Source organism: Malaclemys terrapin, chromosome 17 (genome assembly GCF_027887155.1).
Source record: "Malaclemys terrapin pileata isolate rMalTer1 chromosome 17, rMalTer1.hap1, whole genome shotgun sequence".
Lineage (NCBI taxonomy): Eukaryota > Metazoa > Chordata > Testudines > Emydidae > Malaclemys > Malaclemys terrapin.
This window is the reverse complement of record NC_071521.1, coordinates 7,795,413-7,815,464: the sequence shown is the minus strand read 5'-3', so window position 1 is coordinate 7,815,464 and position 20,052 is coordinate 7,795,413. Positions and strand designations below refer to the sequence as shown.

General features: G+C 43.4%; 1 protein-coding gene across 2 annotated transcripts in view; it reads left to right on the top strand.

The window, feature by feature from the left end:
* COL5A1 (collagen type V alpha 1 chain) overlaps window positions 1–20,052 on the top strand; it is a 244,922-nt gene that overhangs the window by 102,072 nt on the left and 122,798 nt on the right. For both annotated transcript variants that reach the window (XM_054007167.1, XM_054007166.1), the window contains exons 5-7: window positions 9,115–9,246; window positions 13,757–13,903; window positions 15,009–15,257. In XM_054007167.1, the coding sequence (XP_053863142.1) occupies window positions 9,115–9,246; window positions 13,757–13,903; window positions 15,009–15,257 (528 nt within the window). The remainder of the gene's footprint in view (window positions 1–9,114; window positions 9,247–13,756; window positions 13,904–15,008; window positions 15,258–20,052) is intronic.

Sequence of the window (20,052 nt, the reverse complement as noted above, 5' to 3'; positions counted from 1 at the left end):
CTTTTCAGGATCTTTAAACTGGTGATTAGACGTCTCATCTTGAAAGGATGAAAGTTTCGATTAGGCAAAGTGCCTGGGGGATGAATCAGCTTTGGCATCAGAGGAAGCTTAAGCTTCTTGGATCCAAAAAGAGAACCAGAGCAAGGAGGACGGAGACCAATTATCATTTTTAAAATACCCTAAATAGTCTGAGGATTTGAAAAGATGTTTCCCTGTTGAGACGGGGCTTGGGAAAATGAAAGCATTTTGTTATGGGCTATATCTTGCCCCTTCTACCTTGTGGCTTCCCAGGATGCTATTGGACTTCTTGTTGTCAAGAAAAGCAGGTGCATATAACAAGCCAGCTGCTTTGAGGCTGAGCTCAGTTAAGTTGGAAAGAGAGTAGCTTGGTGGCATTGTCATCCAGTGGATGGGGTACTGGATTGGGAACTGGGAGACTTGATTCTGCCAATGACTTGCTCTTTGAACTCAATCAAGTCATTTCATCTTTCTAGGCCTCTGTAAAATGAGGTTACTTCCCTTGTTTTCTAAAGTTATTTGAGATCTAGAGATGAAAAACTCGATAGATGAGCTGAGTATTGTCACGTGATGATGGTTGGGTGGTGGAAAACAGAGTGGAGGGGTGACTGAAATGTTTGGATGGGGGCATTGCCTATGGTTAGAGGCGGGTTTGACTCTGTGGAGCTAGGATTTGATTAGGATCTCAGGAAAGGAATTGGGAATGATGAATGGGTTTGACAAACTCATCTGTTTGGAAAGGCAACAGATTTTTCATCCAAACTTTTTTTGGAGAGGTGGATGGGCCCTTTAATAGTCTGCAGTAGAGCACCATTGTATAAATAATCCATAATGCAGATGAATACGCTCTATACTGTGCTTGAAAGAGGTGCTTGGAATGAACTCTGCTGTGCTGTTTAAATCAAGCCCTAACTTTAAACTCTGACTTCAGATTCAAGCTCCTTCAAGTTCTGAGGCTGTCCAGAGCTGGGACTTCGACTTGATCCAGCTGCTGATTGTACATTATTCAGTGTCAGTCAAAAATGTTGTTATGAAAGTTGAGATTGCCGAAAATTCTGCTTAGCTTGAAGAAATTAGCCCCATGTCAAGCTGCATGGTCGCTGTACTAATGATTTCCTTCTGTCCCCTATCTTGAGTCCTTGTCACACAGCATGTCCCACATTAGGCTCTTGGCAGGAGGAGAGGTTTCCTAAGAGGAGATTCCCAGAAATGGAACAAGCCTCTTCTTCTCAGAAAATAGTTGCGTGTCCTTTGATGCCAATAAACCAGTCAATTGCTATTATGTTTATAATTTGTGTTGTAGTATCACACACAGGCCCCGACTGGAATCAAGGCCCTAACATGCTGGGCATTGCACAAACATGTAAGAAGACACAGACCCTGTCCTGAAGAGCTTGCTGTCTCGGGTGACAAATGGGCCATGACGGGTGGGAGGAGCGGGATACCATCCAACGCTTACAGCAGCTATCGGAGACCAAGTGCCAAGTATCCTCATTTGACCCTCCAATTTTACTGGCCTAAATTGGCTGTTTTCTTATAGACCTCACAGCAGAGTTGGGTCTTGAGGAGTGATCTGAATGAGGGGGAGGGTAGAGGCCTGGAGGATGAGGTAGGACATTCCATGCATAAGGAACAGCATGGAGGAAGGCGTGAAGATATTGGTGTCAGATGCTGACCAATGGGCAGATGAGGCTAGCATGGTTGGTGGAGGAGAGTGATGATGTGAGACAAGCAGACCGGTATGGAGGTGTGGAGTTATGAAGAATTCAAACACCTCCTTGCATAAAAATAAGAGCAACTCCACCCCCAAGCTTGGGGAAACTTTGGCAGGAAGAGGAGGCTGCTTATGATGCAACTGTGGTTTCATAGCTGGCAAGGTGGAGAAGAATCTGTGAGTTGGGAGGGACCATCCTCCATGGGAGGGGAAAAGATGGGTTTTCCCGTTTTGCTGAAGACTCAAGAAACCACAACCTGAAGTAGCAAGGAATTAATAGATCCCACTGTCATAAGCCAGTGGGCTGTTCTCTGGGATTACAAAATAGGAAGGAAGAAAAGAGCCCAGGAGTCAAAGTCCTTGTTTGACCAGGTCATAACAATGTTAATGTAAGGCAAGGCTAGGGTCAAAGCTAATGGGGAAGTGGGGGTGTTGGTTCAAAACAGGGATACAAAATTAGGTTGGAAATCTAATGAGGACTGGGGTTTGCATGGTTTTTCCCCTTCTAGGTCCAGCTGCAGCTCGGTGCTGCAGAAGCAATGGGAAGAAAGGAAAGGTGTTTAAAATAGAGCTGTCCCCACCATTTACAGACTTCAAAGAAAGGTTCCATTTGATGCCATTATGGTTCTAGTCAAACTAGCCCATGCATCCCCATTGGAAATGCCTTGACATGGTTCCTACAAGAGAAGAGGGGCGGAGAATAGTTCCTTATTTTAGTACCGAAAGGCCACAAGGGAGGCCATTTTTGTGGTACACCCAGCCAGCTGGGAAAGGGGGAATAACCGAGAACTCACGATAAAGCCGTTTCATCCAGTTTGTTCAGATAAGCATGCAAACATCTGGGTTCTACTTATCCAAACCTCTGAGCTTTTTGAAGTTCACTCATGGCTGATTCTGACTCACCAAGTTTTCAGGGCCAATTTTTCATACACTGGCTTTCGTTTTTGTACTCTCATTGATCTGTGGCTCAGTTTAGGTTATTTAGATGACATCGCAGCGTAGGAATTTCCATAGAGTGACAAACGGCTCATCTACCTGCCACAAACAATTGCCAGTACCAGCTGATTTGGAGAAAGATGCAAGAAGTCCCGAGGAAGACAGTTACGGAATATCCTGCCCACAAGAATTGTTTCTTCCTAATCCCATTAATTAGTGGTTTGCTTATGCCCTGGAACTGGAGGATTTAGATCCAAAACTCTTGGGTGACACAACCATCATTCAGGGTATTCTTGTTATCCACATATATGCCTCACCTGTGACTAAATATGGCATCTTACTGCACCTGCAAATCAGGTGCTTAGACATCAAAATTATTCACACAGAATTTCAGATTGATAAAAGGAGACTCGACTGAGATCTTGCTGAGAAACTGGCTTCCGGATTCCTCCTGCATTGACTTGTTGGCTGTCAATTTAACTCTGATGGGAGTGATACTTGTAACCACTCAGAGCCCTTGAATTATCACAGCTGTTACTTCCCAGGCAGAGGGAATCTCTATCCATAAGCCTGTGCTAATGACACGTTTTATCAAGTGGAACATCAGGGGGCTGGCAGAGAATCCCTGAGACATGGATTAGGGCGTAAAGAGAATCTCCAGTGGCTGGGTTTTCAAAGCATTCACTTAATCGTGGAAACACATTGATCCACTACCAGTCTGTAGCCCTCTGACTTGGGCTGTCTTCCTATAATAATAATAATTAATAATAAAAAACAATAAAATTTAAGATCCTTCTAATTCCTTTTCAGATTATTTAAAAAAAAAAGTCATCATGCTTCTTAGCTCTGTGGTTATTCAGAGAAGCTTAACTTAAATATGGGAGTCTAAAAAACCACTTCAGGCAATATTTTTGTATTGACCTTAGAGTCACTAAAACTGTTGTGGTAATGCACTAAAACAACAGTGCAGTTAATTACTAATGAATTGCAGTGAGAGTCCCAAAGAAGTGCAGTATTTATGACACGGACAGCGATGCCAAATGAAGTCACTCGTGTTATTCTCTCCAGCTGTTTTTGTTGAACCCCAGAGATTTCTCCAAGGTGCTGGTGTTGATGTCATTGGGAGTGATGTGACATTGCTGCACACATGTAAGATGAGCATAGAAAATGATCCAAAAAAGATGTTTTAACATTTTCCAGCACTGTCTGGGAGCTGCATGATGGGAACTAATCCATACATGAGTCACCCTAGCATACATGGATATTATACAATAAATATCAAACAGATCCCTATTGGTCAGACCTTCATTACAAGTATCATGGGTGGGACTCTGTTAAGGTAAGTTTTTTTAAAAATATATATATACTTTTCACAGTTCTTTTTTTCATTGAAATTCTGTTCTACTTTTTTGGTGAACTTGAAATTTCTATGAAAATATCATCAACGTTTTGATTTTCTTCCAACTAGTTCTTCAGCTGGTTGGAAAATGGGACTTGAAGTTGACCCTTTTTTCCTCTAAATTCAAAATTTTGTCAAAATTGTGAAATTAAACATCTGTCACCATGACTGCTATTGGATCTTAAGTTTGGTGGAGTCAATCCATTTCGTAGCAAAGAAGAAACCACACCAGAAAAGACACAGCTGCAGTTGGCACTAACTGGCATCCTTGTTGGGAACCTCATCAAAGACAAAAAGCTGAAGGAACCCTGGAGACTGATTTACCTTTATACCCCTAGAACTAGCCTTCCTTCCAGGACATCGAGGAGGTGGTATGGGCACTGCAGCTACCAATGCTGTCCCTGTTTAGTGCAGAAATAAAGAATGCCAGTGGGGCAGAAATAAAGAATGCCAGTGGCACTTACTTAGCACTTACTTCACTGTTGTGATCAGATTGGGCTTTTCACATGTTACTGCTCTCGGATACAACTTTCAAAATCACCTAAATCATTTAGGACCCATTTTTTAATTGTCACTTATGGCCAGATTTTCAAAGGTTTTCAGGTGCCTAAAGATGCAAAGAGATGTCTAATAGGATTTACAAAAGTACCCCTGTCATTCAATGGGAATAAGGTGTTTAACCTGCATAGAGGCTTTTGATAATCCCAGTAGCACCTATCTCCGTCTTTAGGGGCCTGAATACTTTTGTAAATATAGCCCAGAGGGGCCTAGGTCCCACTGACTTTCACTGAGATTTAGGCTGTTATGTGCCTAAGTCACTTTTGAAAATAGCACTTTGGCTCCTACATTACTTTTGAATTTTTTTTTCCCCATCGTTACCCCTTCAGCAGCATTCCAGCACAAATGTAAGTTACACATCCTGCAGAAGAGGTAGAAAGTTTTAGGCTCCGGCACACAAAGTTAACCCGTGGCATCTTCTTTATCACTGCTCCTGTTGAAGAAAGCGGATACTGACATGGAAAGAGAAGAGGGTTGGATATTCTGTGCAACCGGAACAGCCAAACAAATTGACTCTTCAGAGCGGCGAGAGGAATGGGAGCAGAGCTGGCTTGCAATAAGGTGGGGGAGGTAGCTCTCTCTCTGCAATATTTATTAGCGGCAACACACTTGAGAGGACACAAAGGGCCTCTGAGCTTCCCAGCACGGCTTGCTCCAGTTAAAGTCAGCTTCTTAAATCAAAGAAACAGGGCTCCTGACAGCTGAGCTATGTGCATCTTTTGTGAAACCCAGCTCCTTTTTTATTACAGGCTAAATTAGCCCATTTTATTGTTTGGCACTGAGGGATGAGGTCAATTGACTGGGATTCCTGCTAACAAGGTTTTAGTTCTGTCTGCCTTTTATGAGTGTGAACGTGGGGGGCTCCGTTAAAGCCTTGCAGTCATCACTTGCAAAGCAGAGAGGAAGATGAGATACCTAGGAACCTCTTGGGACTCTCTCCCCTTCCCCCCAATTGGGCTGTTCAGCCCATCCTGCTGCACTTGAGGTCTGGTTAGTGTCCCAGCACTCCGATGCCTCCCACAATATGGTCACATGGAATTTCCCTTTGACTTCACACAGTTGAACACTACAGCCATTGGACCGAACAATAAGGTCACGGAGGAGAGGTCAGCAGAGCCGGGAGCAGGATACAGTACCAACAACAAGGGAAAAGTGAGAATTGGGCAAAAGATGATTGGGTTTGAGACGGAACAGACACAGTGAACTCTAAAGGAGTTTAGGTTGGCAAAGCTGACACCTCCTTCTGGCCCCTTCCGCGTGTTAATTACACCAGTCTAGACTCCGAGATTCCCTTAGACTCTGAACCTGAGTCTGACTTCAGAGGCGTCTGATCTGGTAGACATTATGTGCTGAGGGGACGCGAAGAAGGTGCAAGTTACATCAGCTTAGATTCATTTCTGACTTTGGCCCATGAATGCATCTACAGGAAAACTGGCAGCAGATCCCCTTTATTCGTCAGACTAAAGAAATGACTTTAAACCTCCCTTTGGCTGTGGAAAAACAGCTGAGGATATTAGCCAGGGTTCCTCTCCATACTTAGCTCAGCATTCCTATGCCACTCAGACTAAAAGCAGAGTGAGCCTTAACGAACTCTGCTCTGCTTAACCTACTGGACTGGACTTAGCTGGCGAACCCTGCTGAGGTTACCTCCTTTGCTTTATCTGTCTCTAGGGGAAGGAGAATGTAGCCTGTATTCTATAAGTGACTTGGAACTATCAGCCCCCCTTGAGGTGTAAATCCATGCTTATCAGAAAGGAATAGCTTTCAACTCTCCTTCCCTGCCTCTTGGAGAAGAACATCAAGTCTGGGTTTTGTTGCTAGGTTAACAACAATCAATAATAATTTATTTATATAAACTTTCCCGGGCAATGTTAGAAACCCAAACCCAAAGCCTTATGGCAGTGCATGGGAACCAGTTGTAACAGCCAAGCTGAATGAAGTGCAAAAGGATTAAAAAAAGAAAGTAATGGTCATTTATGGGCCTGATTCAGCGGGGTGGGGGCTTCCCCAGGTTCCACTGTGAATGAGAAGGGAGGCAGGGAGGGAGGTTTTGTGGTTAAGGCACTGGAGTGGGAAGCAGGAGACATGGATTCTGTTCTTGGCTCTGCCGCTGACTCCCTGTGTAACCTTGGCCAACCGACTTTGCTCATTCAGTACCTCAGTTCCCCATCAGTAAAATGGGGGTAATATTCCCTGCCTGACAGTAATGTTATGAATAGAGCTGGATGAAAACCGGTAACAGTGTTTGCCTCTGAAAAAGGAGGGCAAAACAAACCCCAACATTCTGGCAAAATAGCAGAACACTTCAAACATTTATTCACCAAAGTAGAAGGGGGTGGGGACTAAGAGGGGGGCAAGTGAGAGAGTGAGTGAGGGGGAAAAAAAAGAAAAAAATTCACTTTGGAAAACCGTATGTATATTGTCTCATTGAAAATTCAGGAAATGTGGTTGATGAACAAAAAAATGTTCATTTTCTTAAGAAAAGGTTTGATCAGAAAAAAGGTTATGAATGATGACCAATGTAAGCGAGCGCTAGTGATGAGGATACGTGTGTGAGTGTTTGAGAGCTGCTCGCACAATCTGATGAGGAGAGACATGGAAATAGATCTGTTCCCCCTTTGCTGGAAAGTCAGGGGGATGGGGCTGCAGGCCTGGGGCAATGTCAAATTAGAGTAGGGTGGGGCTTGACCAGCCAGCAGATGCATAAAATCAGCATATCTCCCAGAGAGCTCTCTGTTGGCTCATCTCCTGTGGAGCCCTGCCAGAAATTTAAGCTGTGTCCTTCTGGAGGAGCCTATGGTGGCTGCAGAGCGTGCGTGCGTGTGCTTGTCACCACCTGTGTTTCCTCGGCGGGTTTGCGTTCCTCTGGCACAGCTGTACCTGGGAACGCAGAGGGTTCAGGCTACATTCACAAAAGCAGATCTGGCCCCCGGTGTTTAAAAACATGTTCCAGTTTTCCTAGGGGTTTTCAGACATCCTGGCTAGACTCCATCCCAGGCTTCTGGTTCCCATTACAGGACCGCATCATCCGCCCAGGTTTTTTTTTGGTAAGGCTCTCTTTTTCTGCAGCTTTAACAATGTTGTCTGTTATTAAATAAACCCTCTTTCCCTAATGTAAAAAAAAAATCAGTTCTAATCATCTGAGTAGCAAAGCATCTGTCTATTGATTAAACTCTTGCTCTGTGTTTCAAAGTAAAACCGTGGCGCTTTATAAATGTAGGTTTGGAGCTCATTTTTAGGCTACGGATATTGTGTGCCTGGGCTGAATGGTCCTTAAAGCAGACATGATTCCTAACAAACCTGCAAGGTGCCTGATTTCAAACAGGCCATGTCTAACTTGCGACGTCTTTTCGGATGTCGGTGTTGCTGTTCCTAGTGGAGCGGTGAGAATGTAGAAATAAACTGGAAATAAATGGTAGCCTGTTTAGAAATCCATGGATGACTCACAAATCCAGCTGGATGAGCGACAGGTGATTAGATCCAAACTGGGTTGCGAAGGAGGTCATTTACCTAGGACACTCCTCATCCAAGGCACGGGGAGCCCTTTGACAGGGAAGCTTGCATCTCCCTGGTCTGTATGGTATCTGTCTTGTGGATGTCATTGTCAAGGGCTGTCAGCAGCACCAAACCGGATGAGGCTGTCCCGGAGATGCCTGTGATCTCTCTCTAGATGCAATACCTTCTTGTGATAATGCACCTGGGAATGACAAGCAAAGCACAGTCACTTCACACCCTTGTAAGCAGGGAGGGCCAAAGCAGATACTCGATGTGCACCCAAGGATAATGGGTTTTGCAGGCTGACTTGTCTCAGACCAAGTTCCTGAATAATCCTACCTTACTTGAGTGCGGGAGACTAGACAGCCTAATAGGACTCTTCCTTCTCTAATTTATTGGTCTTTTGTCTGCATAAGGACTGAGTACAGACTTCAGTTTTTGGGCCTGTGGTACTATGACTACATGTGTCTTTGTTGTCTCATGCTTCGGGCTTCAGCTGGTCACCTGTAGGAGTCAAGAAGGGATTCCCCCCCCCCCCCCGGTGTATTCTGAGATGGCCACAACTGAAGATGGGGCACTGGATGGGAATTCTCTTCCTCGGCTGGTGGGCCTTGCTCATATGATCAGGGTCTGTCTGGTCACCTTATTCAGGATTGGGAAGGAATTTTCCTCCTTGTCAGATTGGCTGTTTTGTTTTTTTGCCTTCCTCTGCCACATGGGGCACGGATTACTTGCTAGGATTATCTGGGTGTATCTCACCTTATTCCCTGCCACTGCAAGGGCCCTCCTATTCTCTGCCTGTGGCACACAGTAGTTTAGCCTCCTGAGGGCTGTAATATGTCAATGTAATTTTGGTTGTTGGGTTACTGTGCGGGTGGTGGCGATGATCTGTACTATACAGGAGGTCAGACTAGTTGATCCAATAGCACCTTCTCGTCTTAAACTCTGACTCTTTGATTTATGTGGGACTTCTTTCTTGTTTTCATTCCCCCAGGGGGACATCCAGCAGCTCCTGGTCGTGGCAGACCCCAGGGCAGCCTATGATTATTGTGAACACTACAGCCCTGACTGTGACACAGCCATTCCTGACACCCCCCAGTCTCAGGACCCGAACCAAGATGAATATGTAAGTAGAAAGGAAGAACATCCACTTGTGCATGCCTGAAACCTTTGGGGTAACTGCTTAAGGGTCCCACGAGGGACACCCAGGATGGGTACCAATGCATCACACTCTGTAGAGGGAATTTGTTCAGGAGAAGAAGGAGGAACACAAGCCAACAGTGGTCAGGCAGAAGCAGTCGTGATCAAAGAGGGAAGAGACGATAAGGAAACCAGGAAATGTAAGAGTAATGAAAAGCAAGCAAAGGGTTCCAGTGACAACTGCAAGGGAAATAAATAATAATAATTGGGGAGCAGATTAGCCGTTAATAAACAAATGCACTGTGACTATTAACTGAGATAGCTCATGTGCACTGTTTCTTATTTAACTTCCGTTTCGTTTTGCTGTGAGTCTCTCAATAAGTCATTGGCTTGTCTTGAATTGCTTTCCCCACCCCATGTGGTTGCAAAAATCTGTTGCATAATAAAACAGTGGAAGGGATCCTGGAGCATCGAAGATGAAACCCTGCCAAGGTAGGTCAACTTTCTGGCCTTGTAACCTTGATAATTTTTTTCTTTAAGAGGTTTAATCCCGTTTACAAGACTGGGCACCCAATGCTACATGTGAGTGCTCGGAACAACCTCTAAAACCACAGCGTCAGTGTGGTTTAGTGGATAAGGTACAGGGCTAGATCTCAAGAATAGTAGGTTCTAATCCCAGCGTTGTTGTTGATTCGCTGTGTGATGTTCGGTGTGTCACTTCATTTTTCTGCCCCTTGTTTTCCCAGAGTGTGAAATGAGGGCTTGTCTACACGGTGATATAGAAGCCCTGGTGTGAATCTACAATGCATTAGCTTGCCGCAAAGTAACTGGTCAGGTGAATTATGCCACCATGCACTAAAAGCTTGTATGCTGTAGATTTACACGCTGGCTGACTGCGCACTAAATCGCCATGTAAACAAACCCCGAGTATTTGAGTGCTCAGGTGCCCATAGGAAGCGGAGTGGGTTACCCTACTGTGTAGCAGCGCAAGTTTAAAAATTGGGCCCTCACTAACTATTGCAACTGAATATAATAACATACATATATCACTTTCTAAATGCCAACAGATGTTTCAGGTCAACAGTTTTTAATAAGATCAACTGATTTTTGAAACGTCAGCTATTAGGGGTGGTCAAAACCCGTGGAAAAAAATCTCAGTTTTGTTTTTTTGTTTTTGGTTGAAATTTCATTTTGACCAAAATGTTCTAAGCAGACCTATAATTATCCCACGAGTTCTTGGATAAACATTCAGCTGTGCCTAGTTAAGAGAATCACTAGAAAGGGTTAGACCAGGGGTGGGCAAACTTTTTGTCCTGAGGGCTACATCTGGGTGTGGAAATTGTATGTTGGGCCGTGAACACTCACAAAATAGGGGCTAGGGGTGCGGGTGGGGGTGAGGGCTCTGGCTAGGGGTGCAGGCTCTGGGGTGGGGCTGGGGATGAGGGGTTGGGGGTGCAGGAGGGTGCTTGGGGCTGGGACCGAGGGGTTCAGAGGGCGAGAGGGTGATCAGGGCTGGGACAGGGGGTTGGGGTGCAGGACCGGGTTGGGGTGCAGGCTCCAGGCGGCTCCCTGAAGCAGCGACATGTCCCCCCTCCAGCTCTTACATGGAGGTGCGCTCCCCTGTCCGCAGGTGCTGCCCCTGCAGCTCCCATTGGTCACAGTTTCTGGCCAATGGGATTTGCGGGGGCGGCGCTTGGGGCGGGGGCAATGTGCGGAGCCCCTTGGCTGCCCCTACGCTTAGGAGCTGGAGGCGGGACACGCCCCTGCTTCTGGGAGCTGCGCGGAGTGGGGCAAGACCCCGACCCCTCTCCCAGAGTTACACCAAGATTTTCCATAGTGACTAGTGACTATGGATTCCTCTTATGTTCTTTTTGGGGGGGGAGGGGGTCTTGAGACATCTTAAAGGGGCTGATTTCCAGATACAGCTGACATCTACCCTCTGAAAATTAGGCTCTTTGAAGGTGTTTCAAGTTTGGCACCCAGAATCATTTTTGAAAATCTCAGCCTCACTCACGCTCCTATGCATGTACAAAACCCTTGGTTTAGTCACATACCTATGTCTGTTCCAACTCACATTAAAGCCAAAAGGAATCTTTCCATTGACTTCCCTGGACATTAGATCACCCTCAATACCCCGCTTCTGTCTAGAGAAACATAAAGGTTCATTTCTTTTTTTTACAATTAATGTGCTCTAAAGAAGTGGAAACAATAAATAAGTACCAGCAAATAGACTCCATTGTGGTTAAAATCTGGGAGGATGGTAGGGAAATAAACCTATTTTTGGACCCAGTTACTCAACTAGCTGCAAAGGGCTTGTCTTGGAAGGGCCATGTTACTCTATGGAATTTTGTACAAGAATGGCCTTTAAATACCAATAAAATCAATGTACTGGGTTAGGAATTTGTCTCACCCAACTGTAACAAAAAGCTTTGTTTGTATTTCATTTTTAAAAATGGCCGACGCCTTATGGAAAACTCTGAAACTGTCTGCATTTTAGAAGTCATTTCTACTACAGGCTGCTTACTCTGTATTACTACAGATATATGCATGAAAACAGAAACATTGCTTCTTTAAGAGCTCGTTTGTCTCAAGTCGCCTTTTCCCCATCTGACACAAAACAGGAGGTTCTGACTACTTTTGAGTTATTGAAAATCCCTATGTACTTTTCAGCATGAGTGTTAACTCTGGTGTACTGGCCAAATTCCAGTTTGGGTAAATTCATTCCACCTCCTTAACTTCCCCCAAAACTTAAATTAAATTACATGTTAAACAGCTGCCAACTTCTACCTCAGAAGCAGCTGCATTTCAGTGGTGGCTGAAAGGATTTTATGCAGTCTGCAAAGCATATTGGCATCTTTCAGGGAAGAATATGCCACAGGAATACAAGACATTATTATTCTTTAGTCACAAATTTCTCAAAAAACCCCCCAAAATTATGCCCCAGATATACTGTAGGCTGAATATCACAGGAGCTGATGAACACTGAAAAAGCAAGAACCAGTAGAAAGCAAATATCAGAATAAAGAAAGGGTAAAGGATAAGAAATCTGGGAAATATGGAAGGCGCTTAATTACTTCAAGCATAGGAGTAGATCCATTGACTTCAGTGGAACTACTCACATGCTTAAAATTAGGCGTGTGCTTAATTAGCTTCCAGAACCAAGGTCTATATGACCCAAATTTAAAAAATACTTAGCAGGACAAATGCATTTGCAAAATATTTGTCTAATCTGTACATGAAAAATGAAACTCTGGCTCCACTGAAGTAAATGGCAACACTCTGGCTTCCGGAGAATGAGGATGTTGCCCAGAATGGGTAATTTGCACATACAAATGCACCTAGACAGCCATTTGGACATAAAATTAATCCATGCAATTGCTCACACTATATTTGTGTTGGCAGGTCTATCTTGTCTGAATGTGTTGCTCAATACTCTGCAATATGCAAGCATAACTGAATCTGTGTGTTCAGTTCTCAGAGTTTTGCATGAGGCATCAGTGTCTCTTAAAAGACTGATTTTCAATGTGCATTTGTGAGTGATGGTGCCTGAAGGGGCCGCACATGCAGGAGTGGCTGCTGTATTTGCCTTTGCCAGGCTGCAAAACCAGGAGTCGCCTTTTGTTAATTTTTATTTTGTGCAGCTTCTGTGAGTGACAGCGGGGGTCAGACCCAAAAATATTATTAGGACCACTCAGATCAAGGCCATTACATCTCAGCTAACCTATGTTTTATCAGGATTGTTTTAGAAGACACTCTATTAGTGATTGCAAAGCTTAAATGAAACTTTAGAGCCTTCTCTCCTAAGGTGCATGGGAGTTTTTTGCTGTACACATCTAAGGCAATAATATGACCCATAGTAATCCAAATGATGATCCTTTCTCAACTGCGTCTCTAAGGAATTTACATCCTTTGACGTGTCGTTTTTATCGTTTTAGTCTGTTAAATGGTCCAGAACTGTTAGTCAGGGTCACCTCCAATGGTTTGGTGGCCCAGTGTGGAAGCATCAGGTTCGGGAAGTCAGCTAGGACCTCTGGTATCTTGAATCAAGAGGCAGTCCCCACCGCAGTATATGGACACGTGCTATGGGATTTACATTCAGATGAGTATAGGGTAGCACACGGAGCAAAGCAGTCAGTGAGGATGGAGGGAGAAAACCATCATCTCGTACTTGGTCAAATTAGAAAGCTAAATGTGTTACAAACAGATTAGTGAATAAAGCTGGCTTAAAAATAATTCCTTCCCCCCGTTCTTTTGTGGAAATTTGGATGCAGCCTTTCATTAAATCTCATATTTCTGTAAACTTTAGCCTTCTTTACTCATGATCCTTTTGTGTTCGTTTTCCCTGTGCTTCACTGTCGCAGGTGCCAGTGGAAAGAGAATTTCAAAGTCACTGTACATTTGAATATAAAATTCACATGGCCTAGCAACAGCTGGCAAGGAACTCACTTAAGGAGTTGTCTGCCTTCACCTTGTTTCTTGCTGTGGTTCCTTTGCAGTACACTGAGGGGGATGGAGAAAGTGACACCTATTATTATGAATATCCCTACTACGAGGACACCGATGACACAGGAAAGGCAGAAGCACCCACTGCCAAGCCTGTTGATGCTGAAGAAGCTGCTAGAGAGGTGACCGAAATTAAAGAGGTAGGTGACGGGGAGGTGGCAAGCTCCTGTTTTGTTTCGTCTTTGCTTTATTTCAAGGCTTGCCATTCCGAATTTTTATAGACACACAAATGGCATGTGGATGAAAGGCTGGAGATTTAAAATGGAAGAAACTACTGTAGATAGCTCTGCATTTGTGCTTTGTGCATGCAGTGTGAGGTTTCCATAATAATGTGATGCCTGTACGTTGAGCTGAACGAGGATGGGTAACAAGCTTGGTGGTTTCTGGCACCTAGTCTCTCCAGCAGAGCTAGAAGAACGCGGGCTGGTGATCTTGCAATCAGAGCATGATTAGCCATGGTCTGCACCTGAAAATATACTTGAAGCAAGATCTTGCATATATGTCTACATGGAAGATTAACTTTGTGCACTAAGGATGTGTCTATGCTGCAAGTGAACATGTGATTGTAGCACAGGTCGGCATATCCGTGTTAACTTTAATCTGTCTAGCACAGCTAACAATTCTAGGGTAGACATGGCATCACGAGTTCAGCAGAATACATACCCAGGGTCCCCGGTGGGCTTGTCCTCTGATTGCTAGCCTGTAGTGCCACATCTACACTAGTATTTGAACCCATGCTAGCTGGATTAAAGCTAGAATGATTGTCACCCCATGCTACAATCACACCTTCACTTACAGTGTAGGCAAACCCTACATCATTTCCACAATGGTAGTTGCTTTTGCCTTCAGAGCTTTTTCTATTGTGCATTTTGAATCCCTGAATCTCAAGGCCTAAATTTTCAGAAGTGTCCATTGGCTTTAGGGCACCCAGCCTGAGACCACTTGGGCTGGATTTTTAGAGCTGCTCAGCACGCCCAGGTCCTATTGCCATCAGTTTCTCTGAACACCTGAAACTCAAGCCTGTAGGTCTCACACTAGGCACCCAAAATGAGTAGTCACTGCTGAAAGCGTAGTTCTGAGTCCTTACATCTTTTCACTGTGCTGTCAATTAGCTGCCTCCTTGGTTTTAAAGAGCCTTCTTGTTTTAGACAGGAAAGGAATTTTCAAACCTATGTCTTAGCCGATAAGAGCGCCAGAACATCCTCTACTTTCTCTAACCTGGGCATTGTTTGTGTTTTGCAATAGGAGCTCACCTCTCCAACCACACAAGCACCTACAGTGGTGGAAAACAGGGAGGAGACAAAAGAGGATGAGAAGGTTGATGACCCCATCGTGGATGAATATAATTATGAAACCATTAACGAGGAGTACTACACTCCCCTCCCTTACGAGGACCTCAACTATGAGGATATAGACACTCAGGATACCCTTACTGAAGATGCTGTCGAAGCAGAAGTCCCCGCCAGCACAGTCATCACCCCCAATTCAACCAATGTAATTTCCTCCAAGGAGTCTATGATTTGTCCTTTTCTTTGTTACTTTTAAGTCTTGGATCTAATGGAAAAACTTGAAGTGTCCAAGGCATTTGTAGAGAAAAAGGCCTCCCTGAAAAATGTAATCCTCCTGCATTTTCCCTGTGTGAACACAGCACTGCTACATAGAACTGGTTGAAATTTTTCTTATGAAAAAAGTTTTCCTGTCAGAAAATCTGGGTTTAGTCAAAATCAATGTTTTGTTCAGGAAAATATTGGTTTTGACTAATTTTATTTTTATTTCCAGTCAGGAGAATCCAAACAAAAAAATTGTTTCAAGTCAGAATTGTCAGTTAAATTTTTAAAAAAATTGTTGATTTGATAGAAAATGTCAAATTTGGACATTTCCAGTTCAATTCTGTGAAATTTTTCAGTATTTCAAATTTTTGTTCCCATTTGGAATGGAAGCTCATTTTGAAATGTCAGAATTTCTCATGGTTATGAATGTTACATTTTCCTAACCACTCTACTAATAGTAAGGTGAGATTCAAGCTTCCAAAATAAACATACTGTGAAGTGATTACATTTTCTGCAAAAAGAAGAACAGGAGTACTTGTGGCACCTTAGAGACTAACAAATTTATTAGAGCATAAGCTTTTGTGGACTACAGCCCACTTCTTCGGATGCATCCGAAGAAGTGGGCTGTAGTCCACGAAAGCTTAAGCTCTAATAAATTTGTTAGTCTCTAAGGTGCCACAAGTACTCCTGTTCTTCTTTTTGCAGATACAGACTAACACGGCTGCTACTCTGAAACCTGTACATTTTCTGGTGACCCTCTCTCTCTAAGTTTTGGATTAAATGTATGACACTCTCTACAAGTTAGTTAATATTCAAGCAGGTCTATTCCCCTTCCTCTCCCAAATTCTACAGTTTCAGCCCATTTGTTCTTTGTGAAAAATTGTCACCCTTTTTTGGGCAGTTTCGGTTAAATATACAGGCATGGGGAAATTCTTACAACATTCCCAAAAATAAATGAACTGAGATATGGTGGGAAACTGCCATTCCAGAAGTTCAACAAAACCGTGCTGCCGAGCAACCCAATGACAACTATCTAATGCTGGTAGAAATTTGAAAAATTTGAAATTAAATTAAAAAAGAAATTCCTCTCTGTTCTGCAGCTAGCTGTGTCACCGTTTGAAATATTTGAATCTTAAAAATTTCAAATTTTAAAGGGTAATATAATTTTTTTCCAAAATGGTTTCCTTTTCATCCTGACCCGTTCTAGCAATAACTAACTGAGTTACTGGACAGACCTTGATAGACACTTAGGTAATGTAGACAATCAGTTTTGTGATGTCTCATTTCATGGCACCTATTGTCTCAGAGGGGTCCATCTGTCACGTTTTGTCCAAATGGGCAGAGGCAGGTACAAGAAAGGTTGGCTGTAAGCTTGAACACAGCTGCTTTCTGGAGCTCTTTGGGTTGTTTCCTGATTGCATCTGTGAATGTTCCATATTTAACATGTGTCCTGCCCTCGCCATGTAATATTGATGTTCAGATGGGTCCCTATTGGTGTTGTCATCAAATTAGACTAGACGTGTCATGTCTGTGCCTACTAAATTTCTCTCCCAACCAGGAAATAACCCTCTTCTTCTCTGCCCAGAAGCCTTGACAACAAATGTCAGTAGTGGGTTAATATTTCCCAGGAGACCTGGCAGAAATTTTGGTTGCTTCTTGAATAGAGAGGGAGAATTTAATTGTCATACTGACCAAAAAAAATACACCTCTCTGGGAAGCAGAGAAAGATGTCAAAGAGGCAGCAAAGGCTGGCCAAGAGAATTAAAGTTGGGCATAGATGCTTCCCAGAATGAATTAAAAGGTGTCATGGAAGCTGGCCAAATGGAGATCCAAGACAGGAGAGGAGCCCGCACTAGATGAAGGAAAATCTCAAGGCAGAGATCAAATCCAATCAATTGGGAATAAAAAATGCAGTGGAGGAGGAAAGCGAGGCTGTATGAAAAGATACAATGGCCTGGTAAAATGTGTTGAGGAACCGAGCACCAGTCCTGAACAAACAAATAGATGAGAAGGTTTTCCAGGAAATATAAAACAGCCAGAATTCATTGGCTCAACTAGAACTGTCTAGGAGAGAAGCTAGAGATGGGATTTGATGACTTTGGAAAATGCTTGGATGAGGAAATGAAAGGCTCAGAGACCAATTTGGTTGTTAGGATATGGAATCAGAAAAGAAACAAGCTTCAGGTAAGGAAACATGTTAAGACTTTGTGCCTAAGCGCTAACTCCAGGATGCTCTGCAGGACACCTGGGAAGGTGAAACGGAGAGTGGCCAGTCTGTGCTCGGACTGCACAGAAGCATTCAGTGTTAGAAGGGGAAAAGCAGCTTCCTGGGAGGTTTATTTTCCCCAATTTAATAGCTTGATGCAAATGAATGGTTGACAATAGCTTGATGCAAATGAATGGTTGACAAAATGAACAGGGAGTCAGCACGCTTAACAGCTGGCTTGAACTGATCAGACCGAATGATGCAGCTGGAATAAACCCCAGAAAAGAGAATGACTTATCGTGACCCGATAAAAGCCCTTAATGTGAGGTTCAGGCTATCTACCAATCTGAGTTGATCCAAGTTTGTTTAAAGCCAAGGAAGAAGGAACAAGGAAAATCCATCAGAGCAAGTAGAGGACTTTTGTAGGTTAATGTGTCTGGCATATCTTCAGACCAAGGTAGGCATGCCAAATAAATGAGCAACAGACCAGTTTATTGGTGACCAAGAGGATCACTTGAAAATTAAAAATAGTGGGTGGAAACCATAGGCCCCACATGCCACCAGGGACTTTGAAGGATTCGAATTTCCATTGCCATGCAGCAGCGCACCAACCTGCTCATGGGAGAAGTGGAAATGGGGCCCTGCAATCTTGAAGCCTAAATCTGTGTCTAATTTTCGTGACGAGAAATGAGATTCAGGTTGGAGACAAGGAACAGTTGAGAGGTTTGAAAACACATCATGCTCAGTGTGACACACAGAATGTCAGCAGCAGCACAAAGACTAGGGGAGACACGTCTCGCAAGCCCTGATCCTGTGAACGAATTGTCAGACATTCAGTCCAGCCTTGCCATGACTCGTGATGTAATGATCACTCTTCATCCAGTTCAAGAAACAGAATGGCACTCAGCCCCAGGGGCAAAACATGGAGTACCTGCACAGTTTTTGTTTACTGTGGATTCTACCCTTCAACAGCAGAAAAGGGCAGTTTGCTGGCTATTGAATACAGAAGTAAAAAGTTGAAATAATATGGGAGTTGGGGAGAGTGGCCAATAAATCCCACAATCTACTAGAAGTTTCCTTTCCTGAGGCAGATGGTACTGGCCCCTGTTGGAAACGGGATACTGGTCTGAATCCAGTAAGGCAATTCCTAAATTCCTGTCACAGCCTTTTAATAAGATCAGGAAACATGTGCTGTGAACATTAGACCAGGCCTGTTGTTAATGCTGGGGGATAGGTATTCTAAAATTGGACTCAGATGGAAACTGTGATTGGAGAACTAGCAGCAGTTCACAAATGGGGTAACTTGGGTTTATTAGAATGAAACTTTTGGAGTCTGAGCATGGGATTTTGGAAGCGGATTTAGTCAATGAACTCATATGGGTTTAGATTTCATTGTGGCTAATAACTATGCGATAACTTCCAGCAAAGCAATTCGGAACATTCAGTATGGAGAAATGTGCCTGGGAAAGATGGAAACTAGGTAAAAATATGCTTTGTTCGATGACTGCTCTTCAGGGAGCAAGCTTCTCCTCCTCCGGAGGCAGGTGTCACAATTTCAAAATCTGCATAATTTTTCAACAAAGGGAGTGGTGGAAAATCTGGTTTGAATGAGGCTCTTTGAAAGTGGCAAAAGAAATTCACTAACTTTTGGATGATTTTTTTCAGGCCAGCTTGTGACCCAGATTTTTTGTTTTTTTTTTTCCCCCTCAACATTTCCCAAAATGTCCATTTTTCACACTGAACGCCTCCTCTGTCAAAAATTTCAAAAAATGTTGCTTCTTTTTCAAGCAAATTGATTTCTGATTTTTAAAAATGGAAAAAAATATGAAGACTTCAGTGTTTTGAGTTTATAGCATTTTAAATTTCAAACAAGAAGGTCTTCCAGTTAGGATGTTATGTGTTTATGGCAAGCAACAGATTCTAATGTCTGAAGAATTACGGTTAAACTGAATTTAGGGAAATGTGAGCTCTTGCTAAGAGAATGCCCTGGTCAGCTGATCAGTGAGAAAGAAATTTCCACTGGGTGAAGGAGGGCAAGAGGTGGTGCAGAAGTAGCTAAATTCCTTCTGGCTCACAGATATATAGAACTCTGTTTTCATTTCTGGGTTTGCCAACATAGCAGAATGTGCATATGTTAAGTGAGAAAAGAAAACCCGAGAGTGGTAGCTAAATTGTGATTTCATTGACGAATACTTGGCCTTTGCAGAGTTAAAAAAGGCACTTCACTGTGTTAGTGTTAGCTTGCCCATGTTTTAAAACCCCTTTCAGATTAGACACAGATGCTTGTGCTTATGGAATATGAGCAGTTTTGGCCCAAGAACAAGGATTGGAACTGATGGTGGCATATTACAGCAGCTCTAAATTCTTCCTTTCTGGTGGTGAAATAACTTCTCTCTGAACTGTTAGAAGTAATTAAGGCCATGGACCATGTTCATTATAACCTGCATGGGAGAAAAATCTGTGCTCAGAACAGACATGCTTCTTTACAATGCTCTTTAGATTCCAGAATGCCATGGGACAGTTGGCCTGGAGG